This window comes from Mesoplodon mirus (genome assembly GCF_964341445.2).
Source record: "Mesoplodon mirus genome assembly, chromosome: 7".
NCBI classification, from domain to species: domain Eukaryota; kingdom Metazoa; phylum Chordata; class Mammalia; order Artiodactyla; family Ziphiidae; genus Mesoplodon; species Mesoplodon mirus.
The window spans coordinates 44,732,734-44,754,273 of record NC_138983.1 but is presented as its reverse complement, the minus strand read 5'-3'; the positions used below and the strand labels follow the sequence as shown (position 1 = coordinate 44,754,273).

Below are 21,540 nucleotides of genomic sequence, written 5' to 3'. Positions count from 1 at the left end.
TTTGCTGCCATATTTTAATGTCATTGCTTTGGCTTCTACACATGACATATACAGTCTCTCATTTCATCTAGCTCAGTTGCCAAGAAGAAACTTTTAAACTGATTCTAGTTTTCATTTTAAGATTGGGTTGAGCTTGTCAAGGGGATTAGAAAGGACAAAACAACACCTCAAGATACTATTATTAGTCTGTTTGCATGCGGTGGAACTAGAGCCAGAATGGGAACCTTTTGCTTCCTGACGTTTCTTGATTTCCTTTCTTGAATGGCTTATTGTGAAGTAAGTAATGAGCAGTTAAGAGTTCATACTACAGAATTTGGTGTAAACAGGTAGGATAATGGACGGGAATGAGCATCAACCTTGGAGTTTGCTAGACTCGTTTGAATCCCAGTGATACTCATGACTAGCTAGGTAGTCTTGACCAAGTTCTTTAAGCCTTAGAGGAGAATCCAGGTAAAACGGGGATAATAATACCTACAGTGCATGTGTTTTGCGGAGCATTAGAGATAATGCAAAATGCATGATAGTGCCTGGCACGTAGTTGGTGCTCAAGGAATGGTTATTACGTTTTTATAAAATCATAGAAAGACAGCTCTAGGAGGGATCTTAAAAATCACCCAGATAATGAAACCTATTCAGAAAGGTTAAGTAATTGTTACTGGCTTATTAGAGTGTAAGCTCCTTGAGAGTAGGGACTGTTTGTATCTTTTACCTTGTGTTCTTTAGAGTGTATAGAGCACAGTGATGGACTTTAGATACTTGGTAAATATTGGTAGTTTAAATACATTTCAGACATCCAAATTCTAGACATATTACAATGTCAGGTAAGTTATTTTTGTCTGGTTTAAAATACTTATTATTGATAGACCTTTGAAGTCACATAGCTCTTAGAATATGCATGAGTAAAAAATGTAATTTCAGGCTTGCAGGCTATCAGTAGAAATAAAGCAGAGGTTTTAAGGATATATATATACACACATATATATGATTTCTAAGTATTTATATTCAATACTAAGAGGATTTTCAGCAGGCATAATTAAGTTGTTTTTCTGTAGCTTTTTAGCATATGTCATGTTCAAATGCCACTTCATAGTGAATTGCTTATTTTTGGCATAACAGTTTTTTTTAGTCTTCATCCCTGCTGCTGTGCACACCAAAAGTATCTTAACCAGTGGACTCACTTTTAGTTTTTTGGTTTCCTTTTGGGGGCACTTATAACTCTTAGAAAGATTGATATTTCATGAGTTTTATTCTTCTGTAGAGGTCTTCCAGAGAAAACATTTACTTATATATTTTTTAAACTCATTCTATCTTGCAGTTACCATATGGGTCCAGTGGACCATTTTATAAATTTAATGTGCATTTGAGGATATTAGTGATCTTATTTTGTCTATATCTTGAAACATTTTGCTGTTTCATCCAAGGAATTATTTCATCATTTCTCATTAATTCTCAACTATGGAAGAAAAGAAAGGCTGAAACAATAAGAAAGAGGAAAAATGATGGAATTACTTGAAGCAGAGGTTGGCAAACATTTTTGTAAAGCTTATGATAGTAAATATTCTAGGCTTTGTGTACTACATATGGTCTCTGTGACATATTCTTCTTTAAACAACCTTAAAAATGTAAAAACTATTTTATGACCTATCCTAGGTCATACAAAAATAGGTTATATGGGCTTCCCTGGTGGCGCAGTGGTTGGGAGTCCGCCTGCCGATGCAGGGGACACGGGTTCGTGCCCCAGTCCGGGAAGATCCCACATGCCGCAGAGCGGCTGGGCCTGTAGGCCATGGCCGCTGAGCCTGCACGTCCGGAGCCTGTGCTCCGCAACGGGAGAGGCCACAACAGTGAGAGGCCTGCGTACCGGAAAAAAAAAAAAAAAAAAGGTTATGGGCCAGATTTAAAGCATGTGCAGCTTAGTTTGCTATTGCCTTATCCTACGGTTTTCATATTGCATTGTCCAAAGGATTATGTCATGTTTCAGGAAGTATAAAAGGAGACTGGAGACACCATTTTCATTGTCTGCTTTTTGCTTTTATTGGACAGAATTAGGAATTAATAATTTTTCAGATTTTGTTCATGATGGCAAAGAGAAGAAAATTGACAGGCAAACAAGTTTCACAATTTTGTGTGAATCAGAAAATGAATACAGGGACTTCCCTGGTGGCGCAGTGGTTAAGAATCTGCCTGCCAATGCAGGGGACATGGGTTGGAGCCCTGGTCTGGGAAGATCCCACATGCTGTGGAGCAACTAAGCCCGTGAGCCACAACTACTGTGCCTGTGTTCTAGAGCCTGCGAGCCACAACTACTGAGCCCATGTGCCACAAGTACTGAAGCCTGCATGCCTAGAGCCTATGCTCTGCAAGAAGAGAAGCCACTGCAGTGAGAAACCTGCACACCACAACGAAGAGTAGTACCCACTCACCGCAACTAGAGAAAGCCCGTGCGCAGCAATGAAGACCCAACACAGCCAAAAATAAATAAATTTATTTTTTAAAAAAAGAAAATGAATACAATGAGGCAAATAGCAGCATTCTAGATTCATGATGGTGGTGAAGTTGATCATATAAGCAAAATCTCAAGATTGAATCTTCAGATGATGGTCTCTTAGGTGAATTTTCTCAAATAAAAAAAAGAATGATTGAACAGTATATTTCTAAGGACCAAAAGAAAATATGGTATTCTTATCCATTTAGTCATTCAGCAAGGAGGAATTAATCACGTAGTATTTCATGACAAAATCTTGGACATGTGGTAAAAGGATGTGTGCTGGTATTCTTTCATCTCTTATGTTTGGTCTCCAAATTTGACTGGATACAGTTTGTAAGTGGACATTGCTGAAAGTGGGTGTGTACACAAAGGTGATGAGAAGATAATGTAGAAATGAACGAAACTAATTGGATTGATTATTCTGTTTTGCAAATTACAGATCACAGAAGATGGCCATTCTTTCTTCAATAAATTATGAGCCATTAAAAGTTTCAAAATTTCAAGGTTTCAAGTATTGCACTTTTTGACAATGCAATTGCCAGAAGAAAGACCAGAAGTGATGATAAGCTCGAATCTATTAGAGATGTGTTTAAAATCAGGAGTCAGAGTTATAAAATGGATATGTTCCACATTTATTAGTGACACTTGAGGAACAGCTGTATTCAGAGAACGTGGCCCATTTTGGCTATTTATAACTTAAAAACCAGGCAAATGTGGGAAGTCTGGAATGGATGTTTGAGTTTGCTGTACTTTAGTACTTATTAAAATTTTAATAAAGTTTTTTAACACCTCTTCATTCTTTTGAACATTTTTTGTGAAATGAAGTGTATATAGTTTTAAAAAGAGTCACACCCAGATAGTAAATGATGATGACTGCTTTTCTTTGTATACTGACAGTGAAGCACTAGTTTCCTATAGGATTTTCTCCTCTGAGTTGTGCCTTGTGTTAGGCTAGTGAAGAGGGATACTTTGAGAAACAACCTTAAAACATCTGCTGCTTCTTTTACTATTGGAATGTTACTGAGAACTTTTTGTAATGTATGTTTTTTTTTAAAGACCAGGTCAGATGTTTTACTTTCCCTGCTGTTTTTGTTTTTTTAATTTTTTGGTTATAAGACACTCAGTGTAACTGATCATGTTTTTCTTTTTACTTTGGCTGTCAATAATTCATATCCAAAATTAAACACTCACTGTAAGTTTGTACATTATGTTCCAGTGTTTCTTTCTAATATTTTATGGTTTGCAAACAAGAACCTTTGTACTCGGAGGGTATCAATTACTGTGTTAAGCCCATTTTGAGAGAATAAGATTGACTAAAGGAATGGTTTAACTGCACAGTGGATTTCTTTGAAAATACAGATTAAAGATTACTGAAGACTGAGGGTTTTTTTGTTTTTCCCATCTTAAGTTGTCTTAGTCCCAGAGAGCTCTAAAATGAAAGAATCAGAATATTTCCTTAGCCCCAATTTTTTTTTTTTTTTTTTTTTTTTTTTTTTTTTTTGCTGTACGCGGGCCTCTCACTGTTGTGGCCTCTCCCGTTGTGGAGCACAGGCTCCGGACGTGCAGGCTCAGCGGCCATGGCTCACAGGCCCAGCCGCTCCGTGGCATGTGGGATCTTCCCGGACCGGGGCACGAACCCGTGTCCCCTGCATCGGCAGGCGGACTCCCAACCACTGCGCCACCAGCGAAGCCCTAGCCCCAATTTTTACAACAGATCTTAGAGAGTTTTCCTTAGGGCTTCACTTATTTGCCAAGAGCCTGTGTGTGATAAAGGATGGAGGTTAGAGATGACAGGGCTTTCTGCTTGGGCCAATCACTCTCTGGGTAGTTATAACTAAGGCAGTAGTAGGTTGTATTGAACTACTTTCCTTGATTGAGATCGTTGGAGCCTGTTATACAGGCAAATAGCAGTACATTTTCTGGACTTAGCATGATTCTAGGCTTAAAACAATTAAAATGATGGAGTAAGGAACTCCAAAAGTTCATCCCTCCATAAAAGCAGCAACAACAAAAACTGGCAAAAGCTCTCAGAATCAACATTTTCAGGACTCTGGAAACTAACCAAAGGCTTGTCACAACCAGAGGGACATTTAATCAAGAAAAAACACTGAATCTCTGTAAGAACAGTGAGCTTTGTGGCAGTTAATCTACCCTGATCCCAACCCTTGTTCCTCAGCTCAGTGGTGGCCTTGAAAATAACAGACCCTGTTCTTGGTACTGGTACTGATACCAGAGGGAGCAGAATGGACCTTATTCACAATTAATTGTAATTAACTTGTTTTGTTCTGTGGTTCCCTGGAAGACTGATTTAAAAGGCTCACCTTTATCTCTTTTAACTTGGAACTCTTCCACTGCTAAAATGACTTTCTGCATATGTTTGTCAAAAATGTTTACAGGTAAATGTGTTAATCACTGCTGCCTGAGGCAGTGACAACAGTTGGGGCAAATAACAGACTAACCAAAAAGCTTGGAAGGAAAGGCTGGGAATAAGATACTTTGGGGAACAAGGGTTTTGAAATTCTCCTGGGGATTCCTGGGAATCTAAAAGACCACATGGGTGTCCAGGGCTGTGCACATGCTTGGGAAAGACCTAAGAAGGTCCTAAGCTCTTCCTGCTGGCTGACCTTGAAGGCATGAGTATTTTTTAAAATAAATTTATTTATTTATTTATTTATCTATCTATCTATCTATCTATCTATCTATTTATTTATTTATTTATGGCTGCATTGGGTCTTTGTTGCTGCACAGGGGCTTTCTCTAGTTGTGGCGAGCAGGGGCTACTCCTTGTAGTGGTGCGCGGGCTTCTCATTGCAGTGGCTTCTCTTGTTGCAGAGCACAGGCTCTAGGCACACAGCCTGCAGTAGTTGTGGCATGCGGGCTTCAGTAGTTGTGGCACACAGGCTTAGTTGCTCCGTGGCATGCGGGATCTTCCCCGACCAGGGCTCGAACCCGTGTCCCCTGCACTGGCAGGCGGATTCTTAACCACTGCACCACAAGGGAAGCCCGAAGGCATGAGCATTGAAGGCATGTCTCAACACACAAAGCCCACCTGCAAACACTGGGAGAATTTTTTGGTTCCAGGCTTCTAAGGAAATCTCTTTCCATTCACTAGCTAACCACTAACCTAATAGAAACTTCAGTGGTCACAAATGACAAAAAATACAGACTTTATAGTATTAGTTCAGAAAAATAATTAAACAAGGAAACAGCCACAACAAACAGTAGCAGTAAACCCTAAGGAGAGGTGAAACATCTGATTGCTGTAGTTGCCACATTATTCAATATCCAGTTTTCAACAAAATGCTATGAAGCATGCAAGGAACAAGGCCCTTTCACAGAAGAAATGAATAGAAACTGTTCCTAGGAAGTATAGACATTGGACTTAATAGTCAAAGACTTTAAGGAAGCTGTCTCAAATATTCTTGAAGAGCTAAAGGAAATCAGGAGAATGATGTATCATCAAATAGAAGATACCAATAGAAAAAAATTTTTAAGGAAATAAGTTATGGAGTGGAAAAGTACAGTAACTGCAATGAAAATTTGACTAGAGGGTTTCAGAAGCAGATTTGAGTAGGTGCAAAAAAGAATCAGTGAATGTGAAGATAGGTAAAATATCTAATTTGAAGAGCAGAAAGAAAAAAGAATGAACAGAGCCTTAGAGACCTGTGAGACACCATCAGGCATGCCAACATATGCATAATGGGAGTCCCAGAAGAAGAGGAGAGAAGGGGTAGAAAGAATATTTGAAGAAATAATTGCCCTAAAACTCTAAATTTGATGAAAAACATTAATCTACACACTTAAGTAGCTCAACAAACTCAAGTAGGATAAACTTCACTCCAAGACATGATAAACTGCCAATGACAGAGCATCTTGAAAGTGGCAGGAGAAGCAGCTCATCACATACAAGGGTCCTTACTAGATTATGGCTGATTTCTTATCAGAAACATTTAGACCAGAGGCGGTGGGATGACATATTTAAAGTACTGAAAGAAAAAAGGTCAATCAAGAATTATCTAGCCATCAGAAATGGAGAAATGAAGACGTTCCCAGATAAACAGAAATTGGAATAGTGGCTAGAGGACTTACCCTATAGGAAATGCTAAAGGGAGTCCTTCAGGCTGAAATGAGAGGACCTGGGATAGTAATTCAAATTCATGTTAAGTAAAAAAGAACACAGCTAAAGGTAACTATACAGGTAATTATAAAAGCCTTAATACATACTTTGTAACTTTGCTTTTTTTCCTATCTGATATAAAAGACAATGGCATAAAACAAAAACTTTTAAAAGTCTGCTTATGGGCATACTAGGTATAAAGATGTGACAATAACAATATAAGGGAGAGAAGCAGTTACATAGGAGCAAAGTTTTTGTATACTATTGAAATTAAATTAGTATTAATCCAAACTAGAGTTGTTCTATGTTAAGATATTAGTTGTAATCCCCAGTGCAACCATTTAAAGACTATAATAAAAAAATATATATAGTAAAGGAAATGATAAGGGAATTAAAATGGTACACTGGCAAGTATCTATTTAACTTGAAATTCAGCCCTTCAGTTAAAAGGTAGAGATTTTCAGAATGGATTAAAAAAACATGATACAGCTATTGATTCAAAGATATAAATTGGTTGAAAGTAAAGGATGAAAAAAATTATGCAAACCGAAACCAAAGGGTCACTCTATCAAAAAGATGCAATTACAAACTTTTGTGTACCTATTAGAGCCTCATGAAGCAGAAATAGACAGAGTTGAAAGGAGAAATAATCAGTTCAACAATAATAGTTGGAAACATCAATACCTTACTTTCAATATGGATAGAACAACTAGACAGAGGATCATCAAGGAAACAGAAGACTTGAAAAACACTATAAACCAACTAGACCTAATAGACTTATATAGAACATTCTATGCAACAAAGCAGAATATACATTTTTCTCAAGTGCCTATGGAACATTTCCTTGAATATGTATGTTAGGCCACAAAACAAGTCTTAGTATATATTAAAAGATTGAAATCATGCAAAGTATGCTCTCTGACCACATTGATAGAAATTAGAAGTAACAAGTAAACCTGGAAAATTCACAAATATGTGGAAATTAAGTAAAACAAATAATTTCAAAATACCAAAAATATCTTAAACCAGTTATGTTTAGTGAAGTGTGTGTATTTTTAAAGCACAGAAAAATACAGTTATGTTTGTATTCATATGCTTGAAATTTTAATGAGTTTTGATACTTGCAGTAAGTGTTCTAGTTATTAGGAATGTGTGTTGTCCTAGAGTTTTGTTCTGTAGTATTTGTTTAGACATAGTCATATAAAAAGAGCAGATAAACCAAAAATCTATTCATTGTATGATTTTTTTTTCTTAGACTAACTTTTCTGATTATGTCTTATGTGGATTAATAAAACTGGTCTATTTTTTCATGTATAAGTTAGCTGACACTTAGAGGCTCAGATATATCAAATATACATTTGATATATTTTATATATTTATGATGTATTATATATTACTTGTAAATAAATATACTGTAAAGGCTAAAATTACTATTTCCCGAATAAGCTGCAAATTTCTTTATTGCCTATTTGATAACAGATCATCAGGTGTTGAGTGGGGTGATTTATGACATTTAGTGAAATATGCCATGTCGTTATCAGTATTAATGGCAATGAAATCTCTTTCTTTAGTGGAATAATCAGAAAATATTAAAACTAGTTCTAAAAATCTTTAAAAATATCCTTCCCTCAGAGTTAGCATTGAGAATCTTTTATCTAATTAATGCTCATTTATTTATTTTTCTCTTATTCTCTTAATTTCCATTTCTAGCTACAATAGTTTTGTAAGTTTTAGAAAAGTAACAGCTATTTTTCTGGTGAGGAAAATTTCAGTTTTCTTAATTATTTGTTAATACGGTAAAAGCTAGGCATCCTTTTACATTTATCTGAGAAGAGACAAACTTGCATGTAACAGAACTTTTTAGTGCATATAGATCAGAGGTTCTTCACATGTTTATAAAGGAATTTGTGTGTATACAAGTTAAATTTAAAATATATGGCACATGTTAATTTTTTTCAGGAGAAGGAAGCCAGCACCCTTTCGGAGCCATGAATATTGTCCGAACTCCATCTGTTGCTCAGATTGGAATTTCAGTGGAATTATTGGACAGTCTGGCTCAGCAGACTCCTGTAGGTAATGCTGCTGTGTCTTCAGTTGACTCATTTACTCAGGTAATGGAATGTACATTTCATTATTTTCTAAAATAATTTAAAAATCACATTCTGTACTCTAGAAATTAGCCTGGTGGTAGAATTCATGTAAAAATGAAGGTAAACACATATGACATAAGTTATTGGCTTCCGTGAATATTTTCAGTTTGTCTCCCCCTCTGTAGTTATTTTAAAGTTTATAAATGCTTTGATGAGACTTAAGTTTTTAAAGCGATAAAATAGCTCAAAGTGATTTTTTAAAATGGGTTTAAATATTAACTTTTCCTCTTTTCCTCCCACAATTAGTATGCTAGGCTGTGAGTATACAGTTGTAAACCTGATAAGCAAGATCCTTGTACTTGCGGAGCTTAAAGTGACACAATTCCATAAGGGTTGACTTTTAACCTGTCTGGCAGAGGCCTGAAGGGGAGAATGATCTAGGCAGAGTTATAGCTATTACAAAGGCCCTGTTACGTTTGAAGAATAAAGTGAAACTTTGTGTCTGGAGTAGAGTGAACAAGGGTGAGAGATGGGAGATGAGGTTGGAGATTATGGGGGAGGTGGCTGCAGGATAAATCATATGCGACCTCATTGGCTTTTGTAAAAACTTTGGCTTATATTCTGTTTGGAAGAGAAAACATAAGAGAGTTTTGAGCAGGAGAGTAAGATGATCTAACTTACATTTTTAAAGGATCACTTCTGCATCTTTGGAGAGAAACTGTAGTGAGACAAAGAGGGAAGGAGGAAGATCAGTTAGGAGGCTCTTGTGAAAATCTAGGGGAGAGATTTTTAATGACTTGAACCAGGAAGTATGGGGAAGTAGAAATGGAGGTGATGAAAAGTAGTTGATTTCTGGAGATAATTTGAAGATGGGGCCAATAGTGTTTCATGGTGTGGATCACATGTGAGGTCTGAGATAGAGACATCAACTGTGACTCCAAGGGTGTTGGATCCAGGAACAAGAACACAGGAATATCGTAAAAAGAACAAGTATGGGCTGAGAATGGAATCAGGAGTTGAATTTTGATTGTACTATGTTTGGGATGCCTGTTAGATACCCAGCTGGAGAAGACAAGTTTAGAGTTCAAGAGAAGTAAAAATTTGGGAGTCATCAGTGTAGAGGTGGTATTTAAAGTTGGGAAGGGGGTGTGATCACTGAGAAGCAACTGTAAATAGAAAAATTGGCCAGTGACAGAGCTTGGGGCCATTTCAAAGTTGAGAGGCTTAAGAGATAAGGAGAAATAAAAAGAAAGGAGCAGCCTGAAGTAGGAGGAGACCCCAAAAGTGCTGTTTTGGAAGCCAAGCCAAGACTGGATTTTAAGAAGGAAGAAGTGATCAATAGTATTCACTGCTGATCGGTCAAGTAAGATGAAGGCTAAGAATTAACCATTGGATTCAGCAAGGTTGAAGTCATTAAAGATTTTGACAAGAGTTCATAGAGGTGGAAAGGGAGTTTGCAGCAAGGTTGAGTGAATTGGAGAGGAGGAAATGGAAACAGTGAATATAGATGACTCTTGACGAGTGTTGTCATAAAGGACAGCAGATGAATTGTCTGGTTGCTTGAGGGGGCTATGGGGACAAGGAATTTTCTTCTTCTTTCTGTTTTTAATTGGTGATATTATATCACGTTTGACAGGAATGAAGCATTAGTGAGAGAAAAATTGATGATGCCGGAGAGTGGGGAGGCTTGTGAAAGTAGTGTCCTTGAGTAGGAAATAAGACCGTATTGGGAGGTTTTCGATAGGATAATGGACAGTGTTTATAGTAATGGATATATGGACACAGACAGACACAGGAGGTTGGTAAATGTGCTGATGAGAAGTTGTGCAAGTTCTCTCTCAATTCCTTCTCTTTGCTCAGTGAAATAGGAAGCAAGGTCATCAGCTAAGATTGAGGAGAAAAGAAGTATTGGAAATCTAAACCAAAAGGATTATTAAACAAGTCCTCTAGGAGAGGAGGAGGGTGAATGGACTAGGGAAACCTTCTGGGCTTGCTGGGCAGCACATTTTTGAGGATTGTGGCCATGAATTTAAGCGCCAACTTGTCATATGATCTCTTGAGAATGGGCCAAATTAAAGAATGGCAGAGTCTGAGTCTTAAAAATTTTGTCAGTAATTTAAAAAATAAACTATGCTGAAAAAAGCAAGTTGTAAAACAATACTTATAGATTGTATTTGAAAAATGTCTGGAAAATACATGACAAAGTGATGTTATCCCTGGGGAGGGGCAAGAAGACTTTTTATTCTATAATTATAAGTTATTTGAGCTTTTTAATGAAGCATATGTATTTTTTATTAAATGTTTTATTATGAAATATTTTAATATGTAGAAAAGTGCATTCCACAAATATTTGTTGTATACCTATTGTGTGCGAGGCATTTTTTAAGAACAAACAGATAAAAATAGGTAGACAAAGTAAAATAATACCCATCCTTACAGAGCTCTCTTTATAGTGGGGTATATTTGAAAACTTGCACGTGTCTTCCACCTAGATTTAACTGTTACATTTTGCTATATTTGCTACTAATTAAATAAAGTGTTACAGATACAGCCCACTGCTCTCTGCTTCTCTTCTTCCCTTTCCTCTCCCGGTAGCTACTCTTCTAACTTTATATATCTTTCCTATCTGTATTTCAGTACTTAAAAAACAATTTTTATATTTGTTCACAAAACGTGTATAGTACTATTTGTATGTGTGTTTAAACATGTTTCTAATTTATGCTATTAGTTATTCTTACTTCACTTTAGTTTTTATCGGTAGTACATGGTTTAGAAAGTCAAGTAGTTTTACGTGTAAAACAGCTGTCCTCTATTATACCTTTTATATTCTGCTTTATTCTGCCTCTCAGCAGCAGTCACTTTCAACCTCCCCCTCGTATTTTTCCCTCTTTCTTCTTGTATTTATTTCCATGTGTCAGAAGAAACTTGATTAATCTTTCTTTATTAATTTATTTGTTGTAGCTATTTTCCATTGACTTACCGATACATAACATGATTTAGCTCTCTTAATCCTCTGTTCTCCAAAATACACAGATATCTTTTCTCCCCACCTTTCCAATACAGATTTCCATTAAGTTAGTATTCAAAGTTTTTGGTATTATGACCTGGTAAATGTTTTTCAAAACTGAGCCATGTGTAGTGCTATGATTATATTTCTTGTTCTGTATAACTTTTCATTTATCCTGGTTAATAAATTTCTCATTTTTTTCCTTTGCATGGATTTCTGTATTTCCATTTCTAACAATTTATGCCCAAACTCTGCCAATTGTAAATTCCCATTCAATATATTTAAATATAGCAATTTAAAATTTGTCTTGGGCTCCCCTGGTGGCGCAGTGGTTGAGAGTCCGCCTGCCGATGCAGGGAACACGGGTTCGTGCCCTGGTCTGGGAAGATCCCACATGCTGCGGAGCAGCTGAGCCCGTGAGCCATGGCTGCTGAGCCTGCGTGTGTGGAGTCTGTGCTCCGCAACGGGAGAGGCCACAACAGTGAGAGGCCCGCGTACCGCAAAAAAAATAAAAAAAATAAAAAATAAAATTTGTCTTGGAAACATTCCTCTTGGAACTCTCTTTTTTGTTCCACTGTGGACTGATTATTCTCTGGGTCTGTTGCATTGCTGTTGTTAAGGTATTGTTTTCTTTCACCATTACTCCAGAAATTCCTTTTGTTTCTCTTCTGTGTTGAATCCCTTTTTTTCTGGTTCTTCTGTTTTTCCTTCTTGTTATTTACCCTTTCGTATGTTTTTAAAATGGATATAAATGTTTGTATCATACTGCACAAACTTCTACAACTTACTGTTGTTCACTCAGCATTATTTTTAAATTTATTTATTTATTTTTGGCTGTGTTGGGTCTTCGTTTTTCTGCATGGGCTTTCTCTAGTTGCAGCGAGCGGGGGCCACTCTTCATCGCGGTGCGCGGGCCTCTCACTGTCGCGGCCTCTCTTGTTATGGAGCACAGGCTCCAGACGTGCAGGCTCAGTAGTTGTGGCTCACGGGCCTAGTTGCTCCGCGGCATGTGGGATCTTCCCAGACCAAGGCTCGAACCCGTGTCCCCTGCACTGGCAGGCAGATTCTCAACCACTGCACCACCAGGGAAGCCCCACTCAGCATTATTTTTAAAGATTTATCTGTGTTGATACATGGAATCGATTTAGTTTGTCATATGTCATATGTACGAATGAGCTGCAGTTTGTTTTTCCATTTCCATATTGGTAGATGTTTTTATACATTCTTAGTATTATTTATCAGACCTTAAATTTTTGCCAAACTTGATAGGTGAAATTAGAATATTACTATTGTTTTGTTTTTTGGACTGTTGGTGAAGTTGAGCATCTTTTCAGATTTTTGGCCTGCATTTGTATTTTCTTTTATAGGAATTGACTGTTTATATAATTTTACCCAATTTTCTATTGTGTTATTTTTGGCACTTTTTAATTTTAGCTTTTTGGGAAAAGGCCTTTATGTGTTCTGGATAATAATCCTTTGTTGTATGTGTTGTAAATTTTTTCTCCTACCTTGTCTTTTAGTATTGTTTATGGTGTCTTTTGCATACAGACATAATATATTTTTCTGTAGACAAGTTTTATCAGTTGTTTCCTTTATGATTTGTGGGCTTTTTGTATTTGAGAAATTCTTCCCTATGCTGATATGTAAAGATGTTATGTTCTCTTATAGTTCTTAAGGCTTTTAACGTTGTACTTTTTGAATTGTGTTTGTGTGTGGTATGGGAAGGGATCTAAACTCATTTCCCCCCCCTACGGAAAGCTAGTTGTTCTAGTCCCATTAAATGAATAGTTAGTCCACATTTTTTAAAATTCTGAATAATAGCATCTTTGTTATATATCATGTGTCACATATGCTTAGGTTTGTTTCTGGGCTCTCTCTTTTATTCCAGTTAGTTTATTTGCCCGTCCCTTTGCCAGGAAAAATCTTAGTATCTGGAAGGCCAAGTCCCTCCTCCTAGTCATCAAAATAGGCTTAGGTATTTTTCATAATAATTTTAGTATCAGCTTGTCAAGTGCCATGAAAAATCTTGTTGGAATTTAGTTGAAAATAACATTGGATTTATAGGTTTAATATGCCTTTATCACATTAAGTATTGCCATCCATGAATATATTGTATCTTTCCTCTAGACATGGTATATAAGTCCTTTCACTTGTTATCTTTCTTATCTCTCAAGACAGTCTTAAAATATTTTCCACAAAAGTCTTACTATTAGCTTGTCTTAGCATTTCCCCTAGGTATCTTACAGACTTTGTTTCTGTCATGAATTGGGTCTTCTTAAAGTTACATTTAAAATTTTTTCTTGCTTGTATGGAGGGTTGCTGTTGAATTTTTTTTCTCCTGATACTGATCTTTTAGTTAGTGATCTTATTGGTTCAACTCTGATATTGGTTCAAGTACCTTAACAGTAGAGTCTCTTGGACTAAACTACCTCGATATTATTAAACAAACAAAAACCCTAATAAGATGTTTCTTCCATGTAGAAAAGAGACAGCAAGAACCTTCATGGCTAGTTTTGTGTTTCGGAGAAAGTGATGTTGGGAAGATTATTTTTGAGTGAATAAAAGGTAGTATTATCGTTAGTAGTTCATTAATTTTGGGGTTTAGTGCATAAACCCATTTGATTCTCAAGAAATGTCAATCAGTTTACTTCTTGCTTCTATGAAGGAGTCTTGGAGGATGTTAGTGGATTTGCCCATTTGAGGGTCAGTGAGAACAAACAGACCAGGAAATAGAAATGGAATAGTGTTACCTTTCTCTTCTTTGTAATTGATGGCAAGTAACAAGTTGTTCGTTTTTTATACTTAAGTTTTCATCTTTCTGGTAAGAAAAAGACTTCTTGGATATGGTTACTATTTTATATGAGAAAATAGGTTGATTTGATGAGGGTCGTATTTGAGGAGAGGGTCATCTCCAAAGGTGGAGATAAAAGAAGATATTTTGAATGAAAAAACATTTTTTCTTTTTTTTCCAAAAATGAATATGTTATAAACTTAAAAATATTTGATAATCATAGAAATTCTTTGAGATATAAAGAAAGTACTAAAGGCAAATTGTTATGATTTTGTGGCATAATGTCATTTTATGACTTGCCTTAATGTTCAGCATTAGACTGTCTCAGAACTCACAGTCCTTAAACCAAGTTAATATGACAACATTTTTAATTAAAAATATTAAGGTCTAAATGGAGTATTTAGTATAATCCATTAATCTATTTATTATTAACTTTTAGTTCACACAAAAGATGTTAGACAACTTCTACAATTTTGCTTCATCGTTTGCTGTCTCTCAGGCCCAGATGACACCAAGTCCATCTGAAATGTTCATTCCGGCAAATGTGGTTCTGAAATGGTATGGGGCATTTTGTAGCTCTCATATTAAGGCTTCTAGTAACCTACAAAAAATGGGTATTTTTTGCTTGTGAATGTATTTCTTCTTTGACATTTAAACATAGTCTTTTATTGTGGACATCAGAATACATTAACATTTGCATGCAATTAAAAAGTATGTACTTTAGAGTTCACATTAGGAATAATTTTTACCCCAAATAATATTTTGTTATATACTAGCCATTTTGGCTTTATAAAGACAGGAAAATAAAATTGCGTATGTTTTAGGGACCACAATTAAGGGCTGTACATTTTTTTATATTTTGAACTGTAAGTACTGTATATGAGGCTTGAAATATTAATAAACTTTTTTTTTCATAAGTAGAAAGTCTTGAATAAAATAAACATGTATAAAACATCAGAGTGGTTTATACTGCACCCTGTACATGAATCTATTTCTTCAGCTTTTCTGTGTTTCTGTTTTGTAGATATTTCTTTTCACTTTGAATATCCCAGTGTTGGGGAGATACATCAGGAGAGTTTGTTGAGAAGTGGTAGCATGGTATATAGCATGGACTGTACTAGAATGTATTAGGTTTGAGCTTTGTAATAATGTAGCTGTGTGACCTTGAGCAAATTATTCTCATCTATGAAATGAGGGAGAAGGAGTTAGATTTCATTTTTTCTTAGGTCCCTTCTAGCTCTCAGATTTGCAAAAGATAAAAAAATTAATAAAATTTATTATGATTTGTGCTTTCTGATACAGCCAGTTAAATCACTATGCTTGCTGTCTTTTATAAATTAATAATTAAACTCCCAGATTAACTTTTAACTTTCTAAGTTTTTAATCTTAGCATTTTAGAAATACCATGTAAAGTTATTTGCTTTTTGATGAGTCATTTGTCAGATTATGAAAGATTCTAATTAAATTTCTTATAAATATGTTTTTCTTTTGTAGGTATGAAAACTTTCAAAGACGACTAGCACAGAACCCTCTCTTTTGGAAAACATAATTTGAATAAAATAATTTTTAATGGATTTTGAAATTTGTCATGTTTTGAAGATAATCATTCTATTTGAAAGCATGAAGTCAAAAGGATCATGAAGCCTAAGTTTAAAAACTGCTTAGTGACTATGAAGCTTATTTAAAATCTTTATAAAAAATTAAAAACATTGAAAAATGAAAATATGTTCATCATTAATGACTTTTTTCCCTTAAGCTGAAAATATTCAGAGGCAAAACATTTTGTTTTGGCTATGATTCATTTTTTACTTAAAAATAAAGCATAGTCACAATATTGTGCCAAATGCATTGCATTTATAATCTTTCATTTATATTCACAGTGGTTTGCTAGAATAGTTAACTTAAAATCAACTATATCAAAATTTGGGGACTTTTGGAAAAACATATCAAATATACATTTTTACATATGGAGAAATTATTTTCAGTTAGTATTTCTTTAGATTAAAAGATTTTTCAGAGGAATTCCCTGGCAGGCCAGTGGTAGGACTAGGCGCTTTCACTGCCGTAGCCTGGGCTCTATCCCTGGTTGGGGAACTAAGATCCCACAGGCTGCATGGTGTGGTCAAAAAAAAAAAAAAAAAAAAGTTTTTTCAATTAACAGATTGGTTGTCACTTTTTATATCTGCAAATTCATACGTTTTTGATTAACAAAATGGCCATAATACTGATCAGGTTTTGTTTAATATAGGTAATGTTACACATTTGTGTATAGACTATAGGATTCATTACTTCTTTGTATTAAGGTAAAGCCTTTGTGTCTCATTCAAAGGGAACCCTTTGACTTTTACTGGTGATGCCCATTGACCAGAAACCACCAGGATCTCACCTGTCCAATGATCTTTATAGAGATACAACAGGAAGTATTAACTAAAAACAAAGTGTCCCTTGGCTTGCCAAGAGGCTCTAAAGAGAGTGTGATTGTCCGTGACAAGTCCTGGGTAGTGTTTTTTAAATTATTAATTAATTAATTATGGCTGCATTAGGTCTTTGTTGCCGCACACGGACTTTCTCTAGTTGTGGTGCACGGGCTTCTCATTGTAGTGCCTTCTCTTGTTGCAGAGCACGGGCTCTAGGCATGCAGGCTTCAGTAGTTGTGGCTCGTGGGCTCTAGAGCGCAGGCTCAGTAGTCGTGGCGCACGGGCTTAGTTGCTCTGCGGCATGTGAGATCTTCCCAGACCAGGGCTCGAACCCATGTCCCCTGCATTGGCAGGTGGATTTTTAACCACTGTGCCACCAGGGAAGCCCCCTGGGTAGTGTATTTAAACTGGTTTGTTGGGCTTTCACAGCAGAGGATGAGGCAAAATTTGGACCACTTTTCTAATTGTATTATTTTTGCTGCTGGAGTAGTAGTCTTGCACAGTATGCATAAAGAGGTTCAGTTATCACTTCTGAGAGCTCTCCCGAGCAGCCAATACCTGCTTCATTTTGGAAGTTTCTTGTTACCCTTCTAAAGGATATATGCTACACTGGAGAGAAAGGGGCTTTAAATATTAGAAAGCCTCTTAATTATTCCATACACCCAAGATAGGTTTGGGTGTAGGAGGTGGGCAAAAGCCTGGTATTGATGTTGTAATTCCTGGTGAGTTACAGATAATATCAGAAATATAGATTTTTATCTATATTTTATCACAACAGGAGTAAGCCAATAATTGTTTCCTTGTGGTGGGCACACTCTCACTGGAGCTTAGTTCCTTCATAGACGTCTGGAAAATCTTGGAGAAAATGACCAGTGCAGTGAGAATAACTCCAGCATTTGTTCCTCCCCTGGTGATGTTGGTTCTGCTGACAGTGCTATAATGATTATAGCAGAAGTATTTTGTTACCTGGAGTAAAGTTCCAGTTTTTACAATAATGAAGACTGGGGCTAATGGTATGAGGAAAGCTCAAATATCAGAAGGAGCCTTTGGGAGGAAATTGGTCTCAGAAGTTTAAAGGAACAACTATTAAATCTTCGGCAGTGGAATTTAGCAGTTTCAGAGTCAAATTTCACCGTAAAAGATTTGATAGCTATTCTTTTAAACTCCTGAGGAGACCAATTTCCTCCTAAAGGTCTGTCCCTTTTGCCATGTGAGGATATATGGAGACCTCTGTGACCTGGAAGAGGGCCCTCAGCTGACCATGCTGACACCTTGATCTTGGACTTCCAGCCTCCAGAACTGTAAGAAACAACTTTTGGTTGATTATGTGAGTCTGTGGTATTTCGTTATAGCAGCTTGAAGGGACAAAGACACATTGAAGCATTTTATTAACAAATTTTACTTGCACATAGTTTAACCTAGGAAGGCTGAACTCTGGATTTGTCAATTTCTTTTTCTTTTAAGTTAGATTTTTAAAAAGGGCCTTTAGAATAGTTTTGAATTTATTAAAATTTGGAGAATGCCAAACGAACTTAATTTTTCCTGTTATCATTTTTTCCATAAAGTGAAGGAAACTCAAGAGAGTTTAGGCAAAAGAGACATCTTCACAGTTTTATTATGCCTCAATATGGGAAAGGCAAAATCATAGTGGTCAGAGGAGACAAGATTTGAACATGAGTCAAAAATATCCAAAGGCAAGAAATAGTCTCAGCCGATATCTATATTTAGTATACTGGGAAAAATAGTAACACCATTTACCATCTGTGCCCAATGGGTCCACTTTTAAAAATGCTTCTAAGTCACTTTTTGAATAATTCACTGAACAAAATAAAAGGATTGTAAGGGACTTTATTAGAATTTTAAATAATGAGAAAATAGCAACATGTGTTTCATATTTTCATAGTTTCATGATATTTGTACCTGATAAGGGCATTGTCTTCTGAATTTAACTAACTACACTTGAGTTGTCATGTATGAACCGGGAACATATATATCCATCTTGTAAATGCTGATTATAGATTTCAAATACATGTCTAATAGGTTCTACCTTATCGTTACGTTTTGGTTCTTGTATTGTCAAAATGCAATACATGAAGAATAGATTGAAAACTGACAGCCAATAATTTTGTTGAAGAGAGGATAGCTGTCTTCTTAGGTCAATAGTTGTAAGCCATTTTCATTTTTAGATCTTAGATTTATGGATTTATGGGAATGATCAAATAATTTTTTATTTCCACATCTTCTATTTCCATAACTTTTCTATATATACCTGCTTTCAGCATTTGCCTGCTTAAAAATCTTATTAAGATATAATTCACATAACATCAAATTCACTCAAAGTGTACAATTCAGTGTTTTTTAGTATAGTCACAGGATGGTGCAACCATCATGATCTAATTTTAGAACATTTTTATCCCCTCAAAAGAAACTCCATACCCATTAGTATTTAATCCCCAGCCTCCAGAACCCCCATCTGCTCTAAGCAACTATGAATCTACTCTGTCTCCATGGATTTGTCTTTTCTGAGTATTTTGTATAAATGGAATCATATAGTATAGTGGTATAGTGGGCTACTATAAGACCACTATAGTATAGTGGTCTTTAGTGACTCACTTCCTTTACTTAGCATAATTTTTCAGGATTCATCCATGTTATAGCATGTGTCAGAACTTCATTCCTTCTTATTGCTGATAATATTACATTGTATGATTATACCACATTTTATCCATATATCAATTGGTGGGCATTTGGGTTATTTCTAGTTTTTGGCTATTATGAGTCATGCCCATATGAATATTCATGTATCAGTTCTTATGTGGGTATATGCTTTCATCTCTCTTGGGTATATACCTAAAAGTGGAATTACTGGGTTACATGGTAACTATGTTTAACTTTTTGAAGAATTGCTAAACTATTTTTCAAAGCTTTTACTTTCCCATGAGTGGTGTATGAGGGTTTCAATAGCTCCACGTCCTTGTCAACACTAGTTTTTTTCTTTTGATTGTAGCCATTCCAGTGAGTGTGAAGTGGTAATCTGCTGGTTTTGATTTGCAGTTGTCTAATAACTAATGATATTGAGTATCTTTTTGTGTGCTTATTGGCCATCTGTTTATGTTCTTTGGAAAAATGTCTATTCAAATCCTTTGCCCATTGTTTGGTTATTTGTCTTTTTATTGTTGAGTTCTAACAGTTCATTATATATTCTGGATACAAGTCCCTTATCAGATATATGATTTTGCAAATATTTTTCCCATTCTGTGAATTGTCTTCATTTTCTTGATGAGAGTAATAGTTGCATAAAAGTTTTTAATTTTGGTGTAGTCTAATTTATCTTTTTTCTTTTGTCACTGATGCTTTTGGTGTCATATCTAAGAAAAGATTTTTTCTATCGATCTGTAAAGGTTTATTCCTATGTTTTCTTTTAAGAGTTGTATAGTTTTAGCTCTTACACTTAGGTCTTTGATTTATTTTGAGTTAATTTTTGTGAATGCTGTGAGGTAGGGCTCCACTTCATTCTTTTGCATGTGGATATCCAGCTGTCCCAATACCATTTGTTGAAACATAGTCTACTTTTGTTAATTTTGATGCATAAGCATAAAAGATGAAAGAGTATGTGACTGAGATTATTAGAAACTTTAATATTTTCAAAAGTGGGGAACATTTTTCAAAAATGATTTGAGTATATCAAAATACTCTAATAACTCTTTAATAATGAGAGAAGACAACTCTCAGCTGAGCACAAAGATAGCTTTGCTCTTTTACCAAAAAAAAAAAAATCTAAATTATAGTTTTACTCTTTCTGTTTATCTTCTATGTAACAACATCTAGTAATGGTTTCATGAGCCTGTCATTGTGAATACATTCATCATACTTAACCAACTTTGTCAACAGTTTTAACATATTTATTAATCATTTCCAACCTATTATTTGTAGGTCATTATGAACCCAGACAAAGTTCACCCCTCAAGCCTTCTACATTTTCTGTATACTCTTAAATTTGTCTTTATAAAAAGTACTCTTGTATTCTAGCACAACCAGACACTTTTTGTTTTAAGACAAAAAAAATTTTTTTTAATCTATGTAGAAAAAGTGTTTATTACTCTGCATGGACATCCCCTTACCTACACAACTTCTTTTATATTCTTTCAAAATGTAGATGCATACCAACATAATATAAGGGCATCTGAATATCCTTTTGAACCTGGTAGCTAAGAGCTACTCCAGTTATTAAATAAGAGCACATGTATAGTAAAATCATATTGTCTATTTATCCAAGATTATGTTTCAATTAAATTGATGTTCATTAATATTCTTAAAGATAACTAAGGCTCTGGAAATTACAAATTAGGCTAACACAGGAAGTCCTTATGGCAGTCTTATGGAAGCATAAGAATTCCACAAATTTAAAACCTCTCAAAAGACTTACAACCATTCCATTTTGTTAAGCACAATTTTAGTTTTTTTGTAGTAATAAATGATTTGTGGAAACAGTGTTAACCCATAAAACGTATACAAGAAATTTAGAGACTTTAAATTGTGGGAAAAAAACAAACCTAGTCTTGTACAAACTAGAATATTTTTACATTGTGATAAGGGAGTAAAGCGATATTATTAACTCTAATTTGTGTAG

General features: G+C 35.4%; 1 protein-coding gene across 2 annotated transcripts in view; it reads left to right on the top strand.

Moving 5' to 3' along the window:
- Positions 1-16,067, top strand: part of HIKESHI (heat shock protein nuclear import factor hikeshi) — a 31,835-nt gene extending 15,768 nt beyond the window's left edge. For both annotated transcript variants that reach the window (XM_082628859.1, XM_082628858.1), the window contains 3 exons: positions 8,565-8,716; positions 14,933-15,051; positions 15,988-16,067. In XM_082628859.1, the coding sequence (XP_082484985.1) occupies positions 8,594-8,716; positions 14,933-15,051; positions 15,988-16,042 (297 nt within the window). In that variant the 5' untranslated portion in view covers positions 8,565-8,593 and the 3' untranslated portion in view covers positions 16,043-16,067. The remainder of the gene's footprint in view (positions 1-8,564; positions 8,717-14,932; positions 15,052-15,987) is intronic.
- Positions 16,068-21,540: the final 5,473 nt, after the last annotated feature.